The sequence below is a fragment of the Falco cherrug genome, chromosome 4 (genome assembly GCF_023634085.1).
Source record: "Falco cherrug isolate bFalChe1 chromosome 4, bFalChe1.pri, whole genome shotgun sequence".
NCBI classification, from domain to species: domain Eukaryota; kingdom Metazoa; phylum Chordata; class Aves; order Falconiformes; family Falconidae; genus Falco; species Falco cherrug.
Window position 1 is genome coordinate 78,772,301 of NC_073700.1, and position 21,024 is coordinate 78,793,324.

Below are 21,024 nucleotides of genomic sequence, written 5' to 3' on the forward strand. Positions count from 1 at the left end.
GCTGGGCCATCATTCTTAGTAGTCGTCGTGGGTCACCATTCCTTAAAATTCAGCTTTCCATTTCTATTTTATGATTTCCCAAGCTGCGTTCCCATGTACTTCTTTATTTAAGACATTGATATAGGCACATCTGAATCATTGTTTTTGTAGATTGTTGTAAATCTGTTGTAGAAATGTCCTAGAAATATCTGTTACTCCTTCATAATGTGATACCTATTCTGTGTCTCCTTTGAGCCAGACTAGAACTTTGACTTTGGGACTCTTGAAAAGAGTCTTAGGCAGACTAGGTTATCCATCAAAGTGAGTCCTTTCAAGAGTCTTTGGTATTTTTGGAGAAAATTCTTTTGAATTTAGTATTTATTTCCTGGGTAAAATCTGAAATTTCTTAGGAACAGATGAGATGTAAGCTTGGGTCTCATTTCACTAGTAGCTCTGAAGGTGAACCAGAAGATTCTGCAGGATGCCAGCAACTGAACTGAGGACAATGTTTCATGAAACTTTGTGGGGGAATTTAGTGCTGATATTTTATGGTGTCATGACTTGGCTGTTTTGGGTAAAGAGTTTCAGTTATAGATGAACTTTCAAGAAAAACAATGAAGTTACTACTGTAATCTAGTTTTAGGAAAGAATGAATTTTATTTTTATTTCATGTTTTTCACTCAACTCGAGAGGAATCTGTGTCATCTGAGAAGTTCTCTTGATAATTTTAGCCTCTTAAAGCTGGATATATCCATGCAAGGATGTGAATGGAAAAGTTTTGGCCAAATTTGAACTGCATCTGCTAACGGCTGAAAGAGAGATGTGAAGAAAAGATGCTGACAGATGAGCTCTGGTGGATTTAGCTGAAGCAGTTTTTATAATGGTACCAATGCTAGCTGTCAATTTTGCTCTTGTGCTGCAGGTGATTTTCCTCATTGCACGCATGGCCGAAAGCATTATTTAAGCTAAAATGGACTGTGAACATGGCTTTGAGATTATGTGCAGGTTAGCTGCCTCTGTTGGATGGGAAGGCAATCTCTTCATTTTAGAGTTGTAGCAGATGGTTTTGTTTGAGCCCTATGTCCTTTTCAAAAGAGCTGTCATGTGTTAGTCTCTTACCTTATTACATTTTGCTGGCAGAGGAATGGAAACCTTTTTTCTGTCAATCTAGGTGGTATAACTAGAATTCTTTTGGCTCTCAATGCAGCATGCAGAACCATAATTTCATGATTTCATGCAGTTTATTTTAGTTGATTCCTGCTGGGAGGTAGGATCATGCCGAATTTCACCAGCTGTAGTATTCAGATGGACCCTTGTGTCATTTTGCGTAACATGATTTGTATCTGGAAATGTGTAGCGATAGCCTTTAAATACATGTCATTAAAACTTGGTGTATTTAAAATAACACATGAGGTATTTTGGCTTCCTGTGAGCATACATCTTGCTTTCGTAATTTCTAGCTAAATTTTTCAGGTTGCTTAAGTGCTGTGTTGCTAAGTTTACTTGTTCTGGAGGTAGAGCTGAGCTCCTTGTGAGGTATGTCACACATCTCTGAGGAAGACAACAATCATTTTGACTTACTGCTGTAGTAAAATCCATTCATATACACTTTGATATTGTCAGATGAGGTATAGTCTGAAACTTGGGTAAAATCAGTCTGTAATTTTAGAAGTTTCTGGCTATTGATGAAGTCTTTCTGAATGCTGAAGTCTGTTGGCTAACTTCAGGAGCTGTTGCAATGCTTCAGATGTCAGATGGTACTTGCTGCTTCTTTTTGTTTTGTTTTGTTTCTTTTGCTTCTGTGAGAAAACTGGAGCATGAGGTTTCCATCTGGAGAAAGTGATTTGGACCGGAGGAGTAGTGAGGTGAGAAAAGCAAAATTAAGAAAGAAATCCTGAGAGCAGTTTTAATATTTAGAAAACTGTTTAAGCTGATCTGAGCCACCAATGTTGTGGTCCAGTTCAATGCTGCTCTCTGTGGCATCCTGTCATCTTTAAGTATATTACTGTACAAGACAGTTTGTCAAATGCTAATTTGTAAAAAAGTTCCTTCAATTTTCATGCTTGCAAATCCTTTCTCTTTTATTTTTTATGACCTAAGGATATATCATAAAAGGGTGAGAGCAGAAATTGCTACTGAACAGACCTCGACACTGCTACAACCCTGTTCCCTCTGGCTCTCCTGTGGTTGTTTCTGCCCATTATATTATGCCAGTTCTGCCTGTAATGAGGAAAACCGTGTATTTATGTCTTTTGGAGGGTACATTTTAATTTTCTTTAACTCAGTAAATCACTCTGCTAGGTGGGTTCACACATCTGTGAGCATGCCAGCTCCAAGTAGGTGGAAGGAGCGCAGACAACAATGGAATAGAGTTGACATGAAATTAGCATTAACTTGGATTGGTTTGTGCAGTTGAGGAGTGGTTTGTTTTCTGTAATTCAAAGAAGTACTGAAGAGTAGTATGGACTTACAAGAGTGCATCTTGAACTTTTTTTTTCTTGGCTTTAGGGTTTGACAGTGTCCTGCAGTCTGCTTCCAAGATGGCCATGGAGAAATATAAATGTAGTAACTTCTGGTGGTAGTTAGTTGTAATGGAGTTATGTTGAGTTATTAATGTTGGGATTGCAGTTGCCTGCCTTCTCAGTGTAGAACAAGACACTGACCTTAGTTCAATCTCTGGTTGTATATATTTTACTTGTGTGGTTTGGGCTTGTATTTTGTTGGGGTTGTTTTGCAGCAGGCTTTTTAAATTTAAAGTTTGCAAAAGTATGCTTAGTCCTTATGTCCTCATTTTCAGACATTGTTTTACCACTTTGTCTTTGCATAGTGTCTAACTTGTTGTAAAAGTTCTTTTTTAAGAACATACTTAGCTACTTACATATTTAACAAATTCCTGATAAGTTTTTTCTGTGTTATACGTATATTTAGTGAACAGAGCCTTTGGAGAAATTTTCAAAACTCAGGCTACATGAGAGAGTAGCCTTGTGCCATAGCATGACAGTGAAGGCTGGAAGAATGTTTTGTAGGTATGCATGCACCCTTAAGGTACACTTGTGTTTCAGTGCAAATGTAAATACTGGTTTGATGTTTAAAATTTGTCACCTTTATTTTGGATTTCAGGCTCCTTTACTTTTAATAGTGCAAAAATATTTCTTAAATGTAAATTTGTCACAATTGGAATCCTATGAGGATAGATCTGTTTGAAATTGCAGGGATTTGATTTACAGATAAGGCAGTCAAAACAATTATATTCTAACAAAGGCAGTATTATACACTGTCATGCTTCCAATTCCCAGTATTATTTAGAACTCTTCACCTAATGAGCAGCTAATATGTTTCAGCAGTTCTAAATGTCTCTAAAATGGTCTGGTTTAATGTTATCATGTTTATACATCATACCATAAGCATGCTGTATTATTGCAAGCTATAACCTAATTATTGTGCTGAATGCTTTGTAAAACATTGATGATGGAGCCTGACTTTTGATATCCAGCAATTCCAGATGGTATACAAAAAGAAAATGCATGTAGAGGTCAGTGGGCCACGTCTGGGCTCAGAAGTGTGCTAGTAGGTCTGCTCTCAAGTTCTGAGCAGTGAGTTGGGTTTTGGTGGCTCAGATCAGTGCATAGCATGTGACTAGCTTGAAAGTAGTCTCACTTGCAAACTTCTTTTAGCAGGGATGAGTAAAGTAGACGATTGTTGTAATGTAGGGCCTGAGGTTGGCTTATGTGAAGTCTAGAGAACGAGTATGTGAAGTAATTTTGCCTAAAGGACAAAGTAAGATGATCCAGAGAGCATGCTGTAAAACTGTTCTTTCCCACATCAATCTCATGAATCACCCTACTCACTGCTTTCCAAATGAAATACAGGAAAAAGTGTTCCATGATCTAGGTGTATGGGGAGAGAAATACAGGGAGGAGTCAAAGATTGCAGGCGCAGTGATGAGTGAAGACAAACATGGTAGCTGCCTTGACCTGAGCCGTGTCAGAGGGAAATAGTCACACGCTTTCAGCTTGCTAAGGCCTGTATTGGGATCTTGTAAATAATACGGAATGACGTACACAAGAGCAAGAAATCAGATATGCATCTTCTTAAGAAGACTTAATTTTTGTCACAATTTGTGTTTTAGTGTTTAGAAAGCTAAGCAAACTGACTTTAAAAAACCCCAAAAGTAACCAAATACTGTTACTGTGTTATATTTCCTTATATTTTTTATTTCTGTATGCCTGGCTTTCCTGAGTTGCCTCGTCGCTGTATTTAAATTTGCTTGATGTTTTTTGTTGATGAAAATATATTGCTTAAGTAGCTCAGTTTTTTGCAGATATGAACACTTTAAGCTTTGTTGTTTTCTGTAACTGTTAAGTTTTCCCTTTTGTATTTTTTTTTCCTCCTTTGTCTGATGTTACTTGCTTTGATGTGATGGCATTCTTTTCAGCTTGGCATTTAGACAAAGGTTTCTGATGTGTTCTTGCCATTGTGTGTCATAGCTAGCTTTTGACATTTCACATCAAATTTAGCCTGACTTTTTGTTGATTTTGTTCTGGTTTTCTACAGTGGACAGGCCAAAATCCCAGCAAATCAGAACTTCTGGTACCATAAGGCGAACTTCTTCTTTGGACACAATAACAGGACCTTACCTCACAGGACAGTGGCCACGTGATCCCCATGTACACTACCCTTCATGTATGAAAGATAAATCTACTCAGGTAAAAGCTGTAAAACAAGACAACAGACATGTTTCATATAATTGATGTCTTCCTGATAATACTTTTATCACCTGATTTGGAATCTTAGCTCAACTTAATTCTGAAGAAATGTGGATTCACTTAGTTCTGTTACAAATACGAAGCTCTAAAAGTAGGGTACAGTAGTGGGTTTTTTTAATCAGTGTCAATTCAGTAACATGGTATGCAACAGGTAATATTTTTATGTTGTTAGAAAACAGTTGTTAAAAATAATTTTCTGTATGTGGACAGATTTGTTGGAGCTAAATAAGCAGATTTCAATCTCAGCCTTGTATCTGGTTTATTTTGAAGCCGCTATATGCAAAATTGTGCTGAGTGCTATTTTAAAAAAAGATTCCTTAATAGCAGTGGCTGACAAGCTAAAGATTTTACTAAATCATGGTCATCTGTAGGTCTCAAGTGTATTTGGGGTGGGGAGGAGGATAGTGGTTGCTGTCAAGAGCTGATCAGTTTGTCAGTAGAGGGGAAATCAAGAAGAAGCTGGGAGTGTGCATGCAATATGGTCTTGAGATGTCCCCTCTGCTGCTTGGTAGCAACAAAGACAAATAGAAATGCTTTGTGGAGGAGCTGCCTCTTGAAGCCAGACATCAGAATAAGAGCCTTACCACCAGCTACAAAGGGAAGGCTACTGAGATTGTTTATGGCCTGATACCCTTGTGATACCCTTGGATCCTCCTCAGGGCTCTGTCCTTAGCGGGAACCTTTGGCAGGTAGGCTGCTGTGGCATTCATAGTGCTCCAGTGCTCTTTGGCAAGACGGGTGAACATTGTTTCTTGCCAGCTTCCTCCTCATGTTGGAGCTTGTTGCCCACAAAGATGATCGCTATCAAACAGGTTAAAAATACATAATTCTAAAACCCCCAAATTATTAGCAAAGAGGTTCAATTCTTGGTTTTTCAATAGTGTTATTAGGGCATGGAGCAAGTCATCCGAGTTTGTATACTAAACTCAGTTGGAAACTAGAAGAGACTATCTATCTTTGGTGGCATTTTCAGTTTACAGGCCATGTAGGGATGGATGTTAAATCAGTTTTCTATCTCTTGTGCTATGATTCAGGTCCATTGTTATCATGGGTGTCCTGCAAAGAAAAATGATACTTAATGACATCCTACCTTTTGCTTATAACTGTCTTTTGCATTAAGAATTGTTTTTAATGGAAGCTTATGTTGTCCCAATGCATATGACACCTTTAAAATATCAAGGATTTTTCTGTCTTCAGAAAACTTCGCTTTTAGGTGTATAGGTTTTGGTTAGTTTCTACTGACTTGCAACTGCTTGTCACCCATTCTGCCACCATTGTTAGAGCAAATGCAGCAGCTCTTTAAATTGATTCTAGGTTTTAGTCTTCTGTGTAATAATGAATTTCTCAGGACAAGTTAGAATGTATAAATCATTTTCCACATCTCTTTAAAATATGCTGTAACGTCACACAGGAAGTCCTCTGATGTGGAATGGCTTAAATGTAGAACGCTTAGGGGGAAAAAAATAAAATTTGTCTGTATGTTCCATAAATCCTATTGAATGAATTTGGGAATCTGATGATTAAAAATGAACAAGGAAACTTTTATAGCTTCTGGTGGGACCCTTTTTAGAGAATGCTGTCTTCATGTCCTACTCATTCATTTTGAAACCAGCCAGCCAGTTTTAGCAAAAAAGAAGCAGCAGTCATATTTACTGTCATGAAAGGTCTACTTAAAAAGCCCTTAATCCTGAATTTACTTCCAAGGTGCCTTCCTTTCGTAATACTATGCCTTAACATTTTTTCTGTTTTGAAACCATAATTTCCATTCAGGACATTTTTGGTAGCATGTATTTCTTAACCCCTCTCTTAAAACATATATCCATATCAAACTTTGCAAATACCCTTATGAATAGAAAATGTAGAGTACTTAAACATTCACAACAAACCTTTTCAGTAGTTACAGAAGAGAGAAACAAACTTGTTCTGTAAATATTTGTGCTCCAAGCATTTGGCAATAAAGTTGCTTTCCTAGTGAGCTCAAGTAAGTGTTTAGGTTATTTGACCCGTTGGCTGCCACCCTTTGCCTCATTCAGAAACAAAGCTGAGGGAGGAAGGAAAAAAAAAATGTTTCACCTTTTCAGCATAATCAAATGTAACAGAGAGGAAAGGCAGTACTGTTGTCATTGCAAGTATTGTTTCAAAGGGATAAGGGTAGGGAAGTTTCATGCTTTGAATTTTTGTGGATATCTTCTAACAAGGAATTGTATTAGCTGTCTTTTTATTCAAATTATGCAAAAATCAAGCATTTTGCAGTGTTTGAGTTGAAAAACTTATGTCTTGACTACACGGGTCTATATGAATATGTAAAATGTAACAAGCATAGTGATTGGCACAGCAGATTCCTTTTTTTTCTTAAATGTTTGCTGAGAAGACTTGTAGATGATCATACAATACTGACTTGGGTTATGTTTTGGTTGCATGGTTGGGTTTTTTTTTTTGCTGTTGGAGCTCTGCATAGTTTGAAATATGTCTAATTTCAAAACTAAAGATGAGTTCCAAGTTTTGATAGGATGCATGTCTGGCAAATTAAGTTAAATTAAATTAAAACCTTGCTCTTTGCCCGAGCACCAGCATAAGTACTTCTGCCACTTCATGCTTGTTGGCTAACTAACAGTTTAGCTCCTGGGAGTTCATATAATTTATAGTAGGTAAAAATAATAATACTTGCTAGTTTAGCCAAGTGGAAGATAAACAAAATAAATAAAAACAAGATAATGAAAATCAATAAACCGATTTTTTTGTGTGAGCATGTTTCATTGTAGAATAAATTATCTTGTTTTACTTCTAAACTCATGAACAGTACTGTCAGTATAACTTACATTGTAGGTGGAATAATTATTCCTCTTTCAAGGGTACTTTCTGTCCCTAATTAAACATTAATTTAAATGCAAATTTGGTGCAGTTGTGTGGAAGTGGTGATTATAGCTGTTCCAAGTTTCTTAGAATTCTTGTATTAAAAAAAAAATGGTGTCAGATTCTGGTCTTCACTGGGATCAGATGAACCTTTAATGAGTTTTTTCCAAGTCCTTGTTTCCCACTTAAGTTCTTTGAACCTACAGAGTGCACATGAATCAAATGTTTCTTCTTTCTCTAAAATTAAACCAGGATTTTTGAAAAAGAGTTCGATAATATCTTATTACTTAAACAGAGGAAATGGAATTTTGTTTGTTTTAGCTTCTGTTGCATCTTGGAGAGTAGGAACTATAGTTCATATTTCTGTGTCCCTCTTAACCACCTCAAGTGTTCAGACTGAAAACATTGAAGAGAACTACTGTTTGCTTTTGGCAAAATATATTATGACAGTCTGCACTGAGACATTTATACAATTCCAGATTTCTCAGAATTCTGCATGTGTTTAAGTTCACGTGTGTATGTGTGCATATGCATAAAACTAGTTGATCTTTAGCAAGTTTTGGATAATCAAAGGTACACCATTTTTTTTAGTAGCATTTTAAGGATTTCAGAAATGCAGGGAAACTTACTTTACTATTATAGGAAGTTATACGCGTTGATGTACTTTGTGATCCCCTTCCCAGGTTCCTCCTTTGTGATGCTTCCCTCTCCTTTTCAGTAAAATTTGAACTTTTGGTTAAGGCCATTTAAAACACAGTATAGCTTCTTTCCCTCTTTTTTCCATCTCTCTTGGGAGCACTGGTGAAGCAAATTTGTATACTTCTCCTTCATATTCTACATGTAAGTATTTTCCCCTTCTTAGTCTAAGGAATAATTCAATGTTAAATGGTTATGCCTAACCTCAGAATCTTCAGAAATATTTGGATAATAGTAATAGGTTATTAATGTAATTATTTGGCAGTAACTAAATAGTTTAAAAGGTATTTATAAAATTGAAAAGAAGGTGAGGTTAGGGATAAACATATGATGTTAATGTCATAACGAAGATACTGCCATTTAAAGTTCATCTATGTAATCTTTCTCAATCCAAATAATAAGAAAAGAACAAATGACCAAGTGGAGTATGGATCAGTGATCTCCCCCGCCCCACTCCCCATTGACAAATTAAACTGGATTCCAATATGCCTGGATATGCCTTTTTCATTGTATATGGCAAGTATGTATTATACGAATGGAAATGAAGAAAGTTTGCAAAATGCCTTTCAGCATTTTTACTTTTCTCTAAGCTAAAGAATAATGCAGAGCTATTAAACTGGAATGCTTGGCTAAAGTATGTTTTTATTCTTCTTGTGTGTGGGTCAAGGCTTTAGTGTAGTTGGCTGTCATTAGTCACCTGAGTAATGTTTTATTTTGGGTAGAAATTTTGTTGCCTAAAAATTAAGATTATAAACCAGGAGGCTCAATTACATGAAGCTCTTTCATTGGTGTATTAGTTATCGTTGCTTTCATGGGATATTTTAATGATGCACTTCGGACGGAGGGGACAAAGAGGAAGAGATACCGCATCATAGAACAATGAATTGTTCTTAACTTTTCTTAGCCTGTCTGATGTTTAAAAGGAGTCATCACCTATAGTCAAATTAACCTCTAACTCTTTAGGCTATTTCTTTCTGTAAAATTTCTGCAGGGCCTTTGAATACTTCAGAAACATCTGAAAAGTCATCAGACTTTATCTTCTAGTGCTGCCGTTGCGTTTCTTTTAAATGTGGCAGTTCTTAAAAAACATTATTGCTTCCCCTGTAAAACATGGATTTATGTCCTTAATCTTTGCACCCATCCCCCAGTGTAGTTAGTCTGGAATGCAGGCTAGATACAGTAATTAGAGAGAAGAGCTGGCGATAAAATATGAGATATTTGGAGTAATTCAGTCTTATTTGAGATTTAGGTAGGTTGATACTCCATGCAGTCATTCTGATCTAAATGAAGTGGAAAGAATGTAGGTGTATATCCCTGACACGGGTGGAAAAGCAAGGCAGAATTACCAAACGTGTTGGAAAAAATGCTAATCTCTGTAAGGTTGGGTGAGTTAGAACAATGGTAGTTGTGATTTACATTAAGACTGAAGAGAGCAACCAGATGTGGTGTTCTCACCGTGTCCTAGCCCATGCACATGCTTTAAGCATTGTGTCCACTGAAACTGGGACCGTGAACCTTCACATATCAAAATATCAGCGATCCTCCTCTTGAAACTGTAGCATGTGTTGCTTAATGTTTTCAAGGTTCTCCTAAATTTTTTTAAATCTTAGTTTCTGAATATAGAGTAGCAGGAATAATCCTTCAGTTTCATGAAGTTCAGTTCATATTTAAGTGATGCTGTAAATTTGTTTTGGCTCTGAAATATTACCAGTTTGACAGATAGTGCCTGTGACCTCTCTTAATGCAGTTTTTGACTTGAGGTGCAGCAACTTTGGTTTCATTTATTGTAATCCAGAAATTTTTCTTCAAATACAGTTCTGAGGTACTTTTTTAACTTTCATTATTTTTTTAATATGTTTAACACATGGGAAGTACACTTGCCGCTTCAAATGAAGGCTTCCATGGATAAGCCTGTTCTGTAGAAGTTGTAAATAAAGAGGGGAAAACAATTTTCATGAAATGTGGCATGTCAAGGGTGCTGTATACCCCCATCTTATTTGTGATGTAAGTTACAAACTTTGTGAGATATGAGGTGCTCAGACATGAGCTAAACTTACAAAAGTAGAGTTTCTGTTTGCACATAAGAAGTGTGGAGTTCTTTTGTTTGGGTTTTGTGCCCCCCCTTTTTTTTTGAAAAAGCTTTTGCTTGGATGTAAGCGTTTTAGGTTACAACCCTGAAACTTTTGTCATATGTGGGTTACAGTGTATTATAAGCAGCAATTTCTAGGGTTTGAAGAAGACTGCTTGCTATAATAATCTAGTAACTGCTTATGTTGTGTTATTTTTTAACCTTTTTTTCTTCTTTCCATCTGAATATAAATAGCACTTCAGTGTAACATTGCCTGACCAGTACTGTGCTATGGACCTCATATAGTATTTGTAATCTAATACTGCAAATAAAATTGAGGGACACAAATAGCATGCCCCCTCTATACTGATACTTTTATGTACATTTTGAAATGCCCCCTCTATACTGATACTTTTATGTACATTTTGAAAGACTGGGACTTGACTCAATTTACCAGAGATTAAAAGCAATCATGTATCCTTGTCTCAAGGGAGATAGTATTTGAGTGGAAGAGAGTTGATACTTTGATAAGCTTTAAGGATTCCCATCTCTCTGCTAACAGTCACCAATACTGTTGGTGAAGTTCTTCAGAGTGTTGCTATAAGTTTGTTTTTTGCCTTTGCTATCAATATCTGTGCTTATTAAAAAATACTGGCAAGCTCTTGCTTTCTACATATATTTTGTGGGTTTGGTTTTGGGTGGTTTTTTTGTTTTGTTTTTTGTAACAGTTACTTCTCTTTGTTGAGAAACTCACTTTGGCTTTTTAGATGCTCCATGTCTTCTCTGTTCTGGTTATTAAGCTGTAGTTGAAAGGCTGTGAGCTTGTAGTGATCCTTGGTACACCCTCCTGCACTACAGGTAAATATTTAAGCACCTGAAATGCCTGTTTCTGCTTTGTCCTGGAGTAGTCCTCCATGCTATGAAGCTGCGTTGTGCTCAGAAAACACTCTTTGGAAGATAAATTTTTGAAGAATTCCCTTTGCATTGATGTTTTTTCTGGTTTTGTATGAGGTTTCAGCTGTATTTGGGATATAGTAAAATACTTTAAGAGAAAGTCAATTTAAACTGGAAAGTAAATTGTAATAGATTGTGAAAGCCCATGATTTTGAAAAAGGAGCAAGTTTTCCCCATTTTCTCTAGTTGTTCACAAATCTGCAAGCCAGTTCAGTGTTTAAAAAACAAAAGCAATACAATGTCTTTGAGGCAGAATTCAGGGAGGTGGTAAGTACCCAGTCTGCAAGAACAAGTACTTGGTTAGAACATGGCTCTGCTAAAATGCAGAGCAAGCGAATGCACACACAGGTGGTGTGCCTGTGGCAGAGGCTGTGCTTTGGTTGGGGAGAGTCATGGGTTGCTTGGCTGAGGGAATCCCATATGTTAAATAGCTAGTTTAACACTTCACTCTTAATATTTTTTTTTTCATAACTGCATTATCTTCTGGCCTCTTCTGCAGACCCCCACAAAGAGAGTCATATAATAAATATGCAGAACCCTAACTTTTATGAAGACTTGTTTTTCCCTTTCTGGGAACATGCAGCAAAAACTTCATTACTGATTTTTCTCCATTGTGCTTTCTAATGGCTCACGCAGCTTGCTGGGCCTTTGGTGGAATATTCCTGGTGGTGTAAAAATAATGGAGAAAAATCCTCACCAAACACATGGGAAATGCAGGGCTGGTGGAAAACACAGGAGGGGTATGTAGGCCTGTGCACACAAAGTGACTTGGCACATGAAGTACTAGCACTTAGCAGTGAGGTGCTGGGCAGTAGGCCATATTAATACTATGGCAGTGCAATGATTATTAAAGTATAGCCTGTGCTCTGAAACTACAGCTCAGTGCTTAAAGGTGCCTGGTGTGGTGTGCTTGGCTTGGGTGGCTGGCGCTGGAGGGCTGCCTCCACCTCCCTTTGCAGGGTAGTGAGGGAGAGGAGCTGCAGGTGTTTTTGTGGTGTTCTCCAGGGTGATGCCTAGCCTCCTTCCTGAGCAGAACACTGTCTGCTACGTGTGTGGGTGCTCCAGAAGTTTCTAGACCCTAGAGAGGAAGCAAGAGTAGCTGTGGAGGAACAAGGTTTCCATGCAGGAGAAGGAAGTCCCAGGGGGTGGTGGATCCCAGGCCCTATGTGTCCTGCTGGGCTGGGGTCCTGTCTCCTGTGGTGAAGTATCAGCAGTGGTCCCCTCCCTGGAAAACCTCACCGCCAAATTCTCATAATTTTCATTGTTACAGTTTTATTTCTTGCAGCCTTATTGTGAAAGATTCAGCTAATACTAGTAGGAACTGTTGAAAAAAAAAAAGCCTGTTTGTTTTTTCTTTTCACAGATTTATATATGTGTCTGTAGACCTGAGTTTTATATGGTTCATACCTCAAACTGTCCATGGATTTTAGATGTCCCCATTGCTCCTCTGGCAGCCAGTGACTCTTGTTTGGAAATGCTGGTGGATAGCCTCACTTTTCCAGTAGTCTTGTGGTAAATAAACACAGGAGTTGGGAGATCTGGCTTACAGACCCTTCTCAGTCTTTGGGGTTTAACTTCATAAATCCTGCATCCAAGGACAGTCCAAACTTCTGGCCTTGCAGACAGGGCTGGAAAAGGATTACCCATCACTGTTCTGCTCATGTAGGTTGGTCCCAAAAATAATAAAAAGTGTATCAAACTCTGCATCAAGTGAGCTTTAGCAAGAAGGAATTGATTAACTGGCCCAGTGATTAAGGAAGACAGGTGGGAGGAGTGAATCCTGGCTTTTGGTCTCTGTTTGAACTTTTTTTTTTAACCTGGTGGTTTTCCAAACTGTCCATTGAGTGGAAACTAGAAATGGATGCCAAAGTGCAGATGTGAGTAGACAGGTAAGGTTTTCTTTGATTGTCGGGCCTCAGATTCCTTCTTCGGTGACGTGCATTGCCCTGCTCCATGGTAAATGCAAGTTTATGAAGCCTTAGTTTTCTATATTCTTTTTATTTATTGAGATTATTACTGCTGCTTATCAGATCCTGAAGTTTATTTTCACGTGTAATGCCTGCACTCTGACACTGCAGATAGAGTAAAGCAGTAATGTGTGCCAAAAGGTTTTTTTGGTTTTCTTTTCCCTTCTAGACACCTAGCTGTTGGGCTGAAGAAGGAGCAGAAAAGAGATCACATCAGCGTTCAGCATCATGGGGAAGTGCTGATCAACTAAAAGAGGTGAGAAGTTTTGCACAGTGGAGCCTTTCAAGTTTTAATATGCTTAAGACATTTTTTAATTCCTATCTAGAGTCCAGGAAACTGCACCCTTTCCCTCTGCTCTGTTGTTTTTGAAACAGGTTTTACCTCCAACGTAAGAGTTGTTTTAAGAGTGGTTGTTATTTTATGCCTGTTGGATTTCCTCCCTGCCTACTACACAGTATTGGCTGTGAAGGAGTGGCCAGAGTGAGTGCCGTGGAACCAGCTTGTTGTTGCTTACTAACTTTTCTCTTCAGAGTTGCCTTAGCTAGTTTTCTGTTCTTTAACACCGCTCTCCTGAAACAGGCAAAGTATAAGTTGGTATGTTAGCATATTCTTGTTTAGAAATGTCATTCAAGGTTTACAGCGGAGATAGAGAGAACATCACTTTGATAAATGAAGAAGGAGGGTAGGTGTTGATACAGTAACGGTATGATTACTTGAAATGCTCTTTAATCATATGTATTTTTCTGTAGACTACAATTGCAAATAGAAAGAACTCACCAAAAGTTAAGTGGATTCACATCATGAGAAAGTAGATAAGAGTAAAAGCTGAAATGACAGTATTTCAGTTTTTGTCCCAATAAACTCCATTCTGTTCAGAGTTCATGTAACTCTAGCTCTGTCCAATACCTAAGGGCTGACCTGCAGTCAGCTCCATGCCCCTGTCAGGAGGGGTGCAGCCTCTTCAAGAGCTACACCTTTATTTTTAAGAAGTGGATCTTGCAGCATGTTCTTATGGGATGGCACTTTTCCCTGATACTCTGGGCTTTTTGTGTCCTCTCTCCTGGCTCCATGTTTAAAAGGACATTCAAAAATGAGAAGAAAGTATACGTTGCCTGAGGAGACGAGGTTGCTGGCAGTATATAGTCCTCTTCCAGACAGCCAGTGATAGGAAGAACAGTTGTCAAGAAGGGCAATGTAAGTTTGATTACTTGAATTTTAAAATCAGATTTGACAAATATGGAATAATCTTGCATTCCATTGGTGTCAATAGCCTCATATTTAAAGATGAGGACCTGGGCTAAACAGAGGTCAATCCAAAGAGGGTTGTTTATTCCTGTCTCATTGAATACCTGTTACGAAACCCATCATAGGTAATTTATTAGTACACGGGCCTTCAGGTGCCTGGGTGACTTCATCTGCAGCTGTGGAGAAGCACTCAGAATTGCAGATTAAGTGACCGGAAATTAGTGCAGAATGAGTTTTGTGTCTGCAAAGTTTTGGCTTTACCTACCAGCACAAAGGAATTGTAGCAGGGGCAGGAACAGCATCAGCATTTCCAGGGTAACGCTTGCTTGCTTTAACTGAGAGACCGTCCCTCGTCTTCTGGCAGTTCCCTATCAAGTTCTGCAGCAAGCAGCTTTTCTTCACCACAGGGCTGTGGCTGTCAGTGATAGCGAAACCTTCAGCATGTAAGCAAGTCTCTGCCATTTGATAACAGTGATCCATTGTGCTGGGTTGCCATCTTCTTTATGGAGTGACCACAAAAGAAATACAAGAAATGCGGGGCCAATGTGTCTCATGGTTCCTTTCTGATAGAATACAGTAATGGGCAAAATGGGATGTGTGGAAGGGAATTGTTTCTATCCAAATTTTGCAGTGGTTATTCACCCCCAAACCTCCGCTTGTCATCTCCATTTGATAGTTCTTCCCTTTCCTCCAACAGTTGTCTTGCCTTTTCTAGTTCCCCAGGTTTATAGTCCCAGTGTCATTCTATGTGCATTATCCAGCCAGTTTTTGCCTATCTTCCCTTACTTGAGCTCTTACTCAGGTACTTTTCAGCTTTCTGTCTGCGTGCTCTCTCTCTCTCTCTCTCTCTCTCTCTCTCTCTCTCCATTTTTTGGCTTCTATTTCATGCCTTTCTTTTTTCCTTTCCCTCCCTGTAAGTCCTGTTCCAACTTCTCTGTCTGGCTACTTAATGCCTGTGTGGTAGGTGTTAAGAGTTTTTCAATACCAACAGTATCTCTGCACTCAGTTTCTTTGTGCCACAGTAATTTGCAGTTTCTGGAAGGAAAAATTCTCTGGGGCACTTCTATTCAAACTGTAAAGCCCACTAGGGACAGAATTACTTGCAAATGCAGCTGTCAGTTCCAAACATCTTTCTTGACCCTGTGCAAACTGAAATTTTTGTTAAAGTTTTGCCCAATGTAAAGATTTTTCCAAGGGAATAGAGGGGCACGTTCTTCCAGAGCATTGGACAGCAGAGCTTCCCAGGTAAAAAGCTACCATGATGTGTTTTAGCGCATAACATGGTAAAATGATTTCCACCTCCCTTTCATTTTAATCTCATTCTTAAAACAGCTCTTAATACTTGTACTGAAATCTCTGATGGGAAGGGGATAGGTGAACTGGATATGTTACATGGTAGACTTCAGAGAAAACTTGACAAAGCTATAGGTAGCTGAAAGCAAGAGCTTAAATAATGGAAATGAAAGTATCACCTCTCCTGGGCGACTGCATTTGTTATGAGTAACATAGGTAACTTGTTCTGCTCAGCATTTGGAATTGTCTCCCATAGATCTGACAGTAAACAAGTAGATAGCTGTTTACAGTTTCCTTGGCTTGTCTTAGCAGTTTGGATTCATGTTTTCTTGTTCCAACAATTAACGGACTGATTTCTAGCATGTATTTTTTATTCTGTTGATACTGTAAACTAGCCAACTACTTGTATGCATAGTTTTAATTGTTTTTGATAAAGATGATTGAATGTACTTTTAAATTTAAAAAAAAATAGTGTTTTTTTTCTTGGTTACTTTTAGAGCTATTGCAATTAAATTCATTTATTCAGCACAACTGGGAGCTCTTTTTAGAAGATGTACATTTAAAAAAACTAAAAACGAATCTATAGACTTCAAGATCCCAAGCAAGCAATTAATTCTGTATTACCACATTAAAAAAAAATTCATTTGGGGTAGTTGAAAATCATTTTGCCCTTGAATTGAAATAGGTGAGTGTCAGGATTGAATCTGTCTAACAGTGAAACAGGCAATGCTTGCTTTATTGTAGTGGGTCTATTGAAAAATTTAAAACTCCTCAGTTCTCAATATGAACTTTGTAATGATAGTGTGCTTTTTTAATCACTTCCTAATAAAATTTACCTTTTTTTTAATCAGTCTGAAGAGTTCTACTGCTTGTTTTTAAGAAGTCTTGAATATAACTTGAATATAACTAAGACAATGCCAGACTCCTTTAACATTATTTTAAGAGATACACATCTTAATTGGGAGATAAAGATTGCTATTGGTCTTTTTACTGGACACAAACCAAGCAGTGATTTGAACCACTGGTATTTTTTTTCCCTTTCAACCTGAAAGTTAGGTTGAAATTCTGTTGAATAGGGATAATTTTAGTTATAACTTACCCTGAAGTGGAATGTACTCAGAACTGGAAAACCCCCAGGATTTAAAACAAATACTTTTCAGTTTGTGTAGGTTTTTAAAGACATGAGTATTTCAGACAGCTGATTTTTCACTTCTCTTAAGCACCTCTGTATGCTGGATCTGTTACACTGACACCAGCAAACCCCACTGGAAGATCCCTTTTGCTCTCACAGAGTACTTGAAAAGGACTTTGGAATAAAAGGGAATCAAATATGAGAGCTTGCACTTTTTATGTGCTTTCATATATGAATTGAAAGATTGCATTCAAAGACTTAGGTTGAATTTCTAATGCTTATTTTGCTCTTTGACCTACTGGTTAACTTGTTTATTAACAAATGGTTCATGAATGAGTTAGAATCTGCTCTCATTAATGAGGAGTTTGTGGCTTGTTCAGCAATAGGAAGTTACCATGTTGTGTAGCCTGATGTATGTATATGTGGCCAATACAACCTATTGACTGGTAAATATTAATGAGCGTTTGGACAGGAATGCTGAGATGTGACGTGTTCCTTCGTATTAGTAGTCTGCAGACCTAGGTCTCTTCAAATGAAAAACTATCAGGATACTCAGATTATTCCAGTGTTGTAAAGAACCAAACCAGTTTGCTTATTTCTCAGGTTTGTGCCATTAGTTGTATTAGACTGCATGAATATTACAAGTGGTGTAGACAAGATTCATGTTTATTTCAAGTATACTTTTAGCTGTAAAATTAATCAGCAAGCAAAAAATATAGGTATTTTTCCCACCTTCTTGTTTGTTTAATAATCTTTGGTCATCTTACAGTTAGTTGTATAACAGTAAACCATCAAGGCTGAACTGCAAGTTCGTGCCCTGAATGACCTGATGTAGGTTTATTACTGTTAGGATGCACTGATCTTTGTGTTTTCTTGGGGGTTTTTGTCAGCTTGTTTTGGTTTTTGATTTTATAAAACTTTAAAGTACATGAAGAAAAGAATCTTTCTGATATGTTAACAAATATTGCAGGGAACAGCCTCTCGAAGAGGAAAGGCTGAAAACATCTTAATCTTTTTGAAATGCGCACAGATATGTGCCTTGTGTTCCCCTGCCATACAGTCACGTGAGAGGACTTGCCAAGTATGAATTAAAAGCTAGATTTTGAAATTTACTACAATATATGTTTACACCTTGTAAAGTAGCAAAATAATTTTAAGTAATTGTATCTGAACAATGTAAGTAGGGTTCCAATTGTGTTTGTTCCTTGAGGAGTTCCTTGATTTTTTAAATTTTTTAATTTTTGTGTTTTCAGCTGTATCATCTAAGAAGACACTTGTGTTATTCTGCCCACCTTCAAGCTAGGTAGACAGGGAGAGCATTTGAATTGGTATACTGAAATCGTGACATTTTATGGATCTGGGTGCACATATGTGCAAGGCTAAGGCTTTAATGTCTTCAGCAGCTTGATGGTTTAGAGGATACACATTAGATCTTTTGTGATGATTTACATGTGTTCCTTAATGTGATTGTGTATGCCTCAATCACCTTCATGCTCAGTACTTGGGCATGTGAGGGAAACGGTCACCCCAAACCCTTTCTGTTCTTAGCTGCCCTGTTAAAATGGAGTGGTTTTTTACTGCACTTTTTCCCCCAGCATAGCACGTTATTCCTTTTCTGCCTCGTCTTCCTAAATGAAATATCTGTATTGCTGCCCTGAATGGAGTTAAATTTCAGAATGTATTTACAACAGTGTAATGGCTGGATTTTCCAGTAAGTAGATGTTTCCCTGATATCCCTTACTTTGCACCGTTTTCTTTGCACAGTCAATTCCCTAGCTTGTATTGGTTGCATTGGTCAAGTGCCCAAGAGACAGAATCTGCTGTTTCTTTGAGATACTTGCTAAGACAGGTGCCATCAAAACATACATTTCAGACTCTTCCCTCACTACACAAATTGTATGTTTTCCTAGGATTAATGTACCTTATACCTGTCTGCAGCTCACTTTGGTTATGTTTGATGCTCTGGTTGTGCTTCTCTGCTGCTGGGGAAGAAGGTGAAGAGAAACTTTGAAGCTAGCACAGCTACCTCTTCTGTTAGTATTAGTGGCTTTATTTGAGTTTGAGATGGAAGATAATTGCAATAAAAAGACAATATTGTAGAAGGAAAAAAGCTATTGGGATTTAAAGATTAGCTTTAGTAAGTGGTGAATCTCAGTGAAGAGATGGAGCATTGTTTAGTTTGGAGGATTCTTCTGTCTGTGTGCTTGGTTGCACTACCTGCTTAGTGTGGCTGCTCTGAAGCTGGATTTTTTCTGCTGGCCTCTGTCTTCTGTGCTGGAGGATGAATAAAAAATGGAAAATTCCTTTTTATATGCCCATCCTTCCTTTCTCATTTTTTTTTTTTAATCTGATGGTAACTACCACATCATGGAAAGCTAGGGCCCTTCAAGTTCAGGGCTAAGGACAGATGATCTGGTAAGGCATATCTGTTTCTTCACTGCATGGCGTGTTTGGCTTCAGCGATTATATCGGCTCCAGATACACAGTCAGATTCGTCAACAAGTTTTCATTTTTCTGTTTATCCCCAGTGACACAAGAAGTCTTTTCTTTCTCTTACTGTCAAGAACTACTGACTGTCAAAATAAAAATACTCTTGAGGTGGCTTAGAGAACCTCAGATTCCAGGGGCCCACGATTCCTTTCAGGGTATCAGAACTTCAAGGTTTTGGTTAGCCTAGAGACATACCAGCCTATCAACACTCTCCCATTTAGTGCTTTCACTCTCCAGGTTTTACAGTGAGAGGCTATGCTTTCAAAGATTCTCTGTTTGTGACAGAAATCAGTCAGCCAGATCTCTGAGGTGGAATTGTATAGATCTTTTTTTATAGCATGTTCCTGAGGAAAGCTCAGAAAGCCAGATTTTATTTAAAGAAAAAAATAGGATATTTAACTTTTTAACTGTGAGGAAGCACACAGCATCAAGGAGAGGCAGCAGAAATGAAAGATTCATATACAGCTCTCCTTGCTTTCTGATTATTCTTGTAGCCAGCCATCTTAGTCTACTGCTGCCTTCTGATCTGGGCATCTTTTTTCTCTTCTGTTTTTAAAGGGGAAGATGAAGGTTATTTCCTTGTTCTCCCCATTCTCATGTAAGATCTACATCTTTGTAGAAGTAGGTATACTTACCAGACTAGTCACCTACTTGCTTTTTCATCTCTCTGTGGAGCTAGGTTTCCTAATTGCCATTACTCCTACTGAGAGAATGAGGAAGTTCTGGGCAAAATATTTTTTTTGTAGAGGTAAAGTATGTCCACAGATTCCTTTTAAATTTCTTCCAGCATGGTACCTGACTTGCACCTTCCATGGAGAGATTAGTCTCCCAGTTCTGTAAATCTAGCTCATCTGTGTTAGAAACTCAGTCGTATTAGGGCTCTGTCTTTCTAGATGCATTCTACACGCAGACCCTTTTGGAAGTCTGTTGCTGAAAGGTGAAAGTATTCAGCCATTTCTGATTAGCAGTTCTCCGAATATGGGTAACGAGCTGTGGCAAGACTTGATATGAAGCCTTAAAGGTGGATCCTTCTTTAGGGAGTGATACCAGAAATACCACAAAAAAAGTTGACAGCCTGGAGCGGAGCTCATCCAGACCTCTTCACCAAGCACTCTCATCTCTGAGACTGTGAAGAGTGATGTGAAGTGGTTCTGTACCACAGAGTTGCTTTGCAGAAGCTCTAGTGATACATCCAGCTACTTGGAGTTAACCACGGAGTGCGTACGCTTGTAAGCTGTCACTTGGAAAGAGAGGTTACTTTTCTTTGAAATATGAATTCCATGTGCATTCGCTTCTCCTTACTTGCTCTTTAGGTTTTTAACAATTGTATCGCTAGCTGAGTTAAAAATTAAATGGAGCCATGCATGCTCTGCCTTATAAGCTAGCGTGCTGAGCATGAGGAATAGTGGGGCTGGAACCCAAAGGAAAAGATTATCCAGTCTTAAGGAACCATCTGTACCTGTTGTGTGAAATTGCACACAGTCTAAACTTCTGAGACAATGCTTATAGAGGTAAATGCTCTCTCTCATCTAGAAATTATCCAAGAGAAATTAATGTTATTTATTATAAATACATAAATA

At 38.0% G+C, this 21,024-nt stretch overlaps 1 protein-coding gene across 5 annotated transcripts in view; it reads left to right on the top strand.

Moving 5' to 3' along the window:
* The window catches only part of GLCCI1 (glucocorticoid induced 1), a 58,352-nt gene that overhangs the window by 16,341 nt on the left and 20,987 nt on the right, over positions 1 to 21,024 (top strand). For all 5 annotated transcript variants that reach the window (XR_008732267.1, XM_055710463.1, XM_055710464.1 and 2 more), the window contains exons 2-3: positions 4,534 to 4,685; positions 13,453 to 13,539. Coding sequence is in view for 4 of the 5 variants with exons in the window: in XM_055710463.1 (XP_055566438.1) it covers positions 4,534 to 4,685; positions 13,453 to 13,539 (239 nt within the window). In the remaining variant the exon portion in view is untranslated. The remainder of the gene's footprint in view (positions 1 to 4,533; positions 4,686 to 13,452; positions 13,540 to 21,024) is intronic.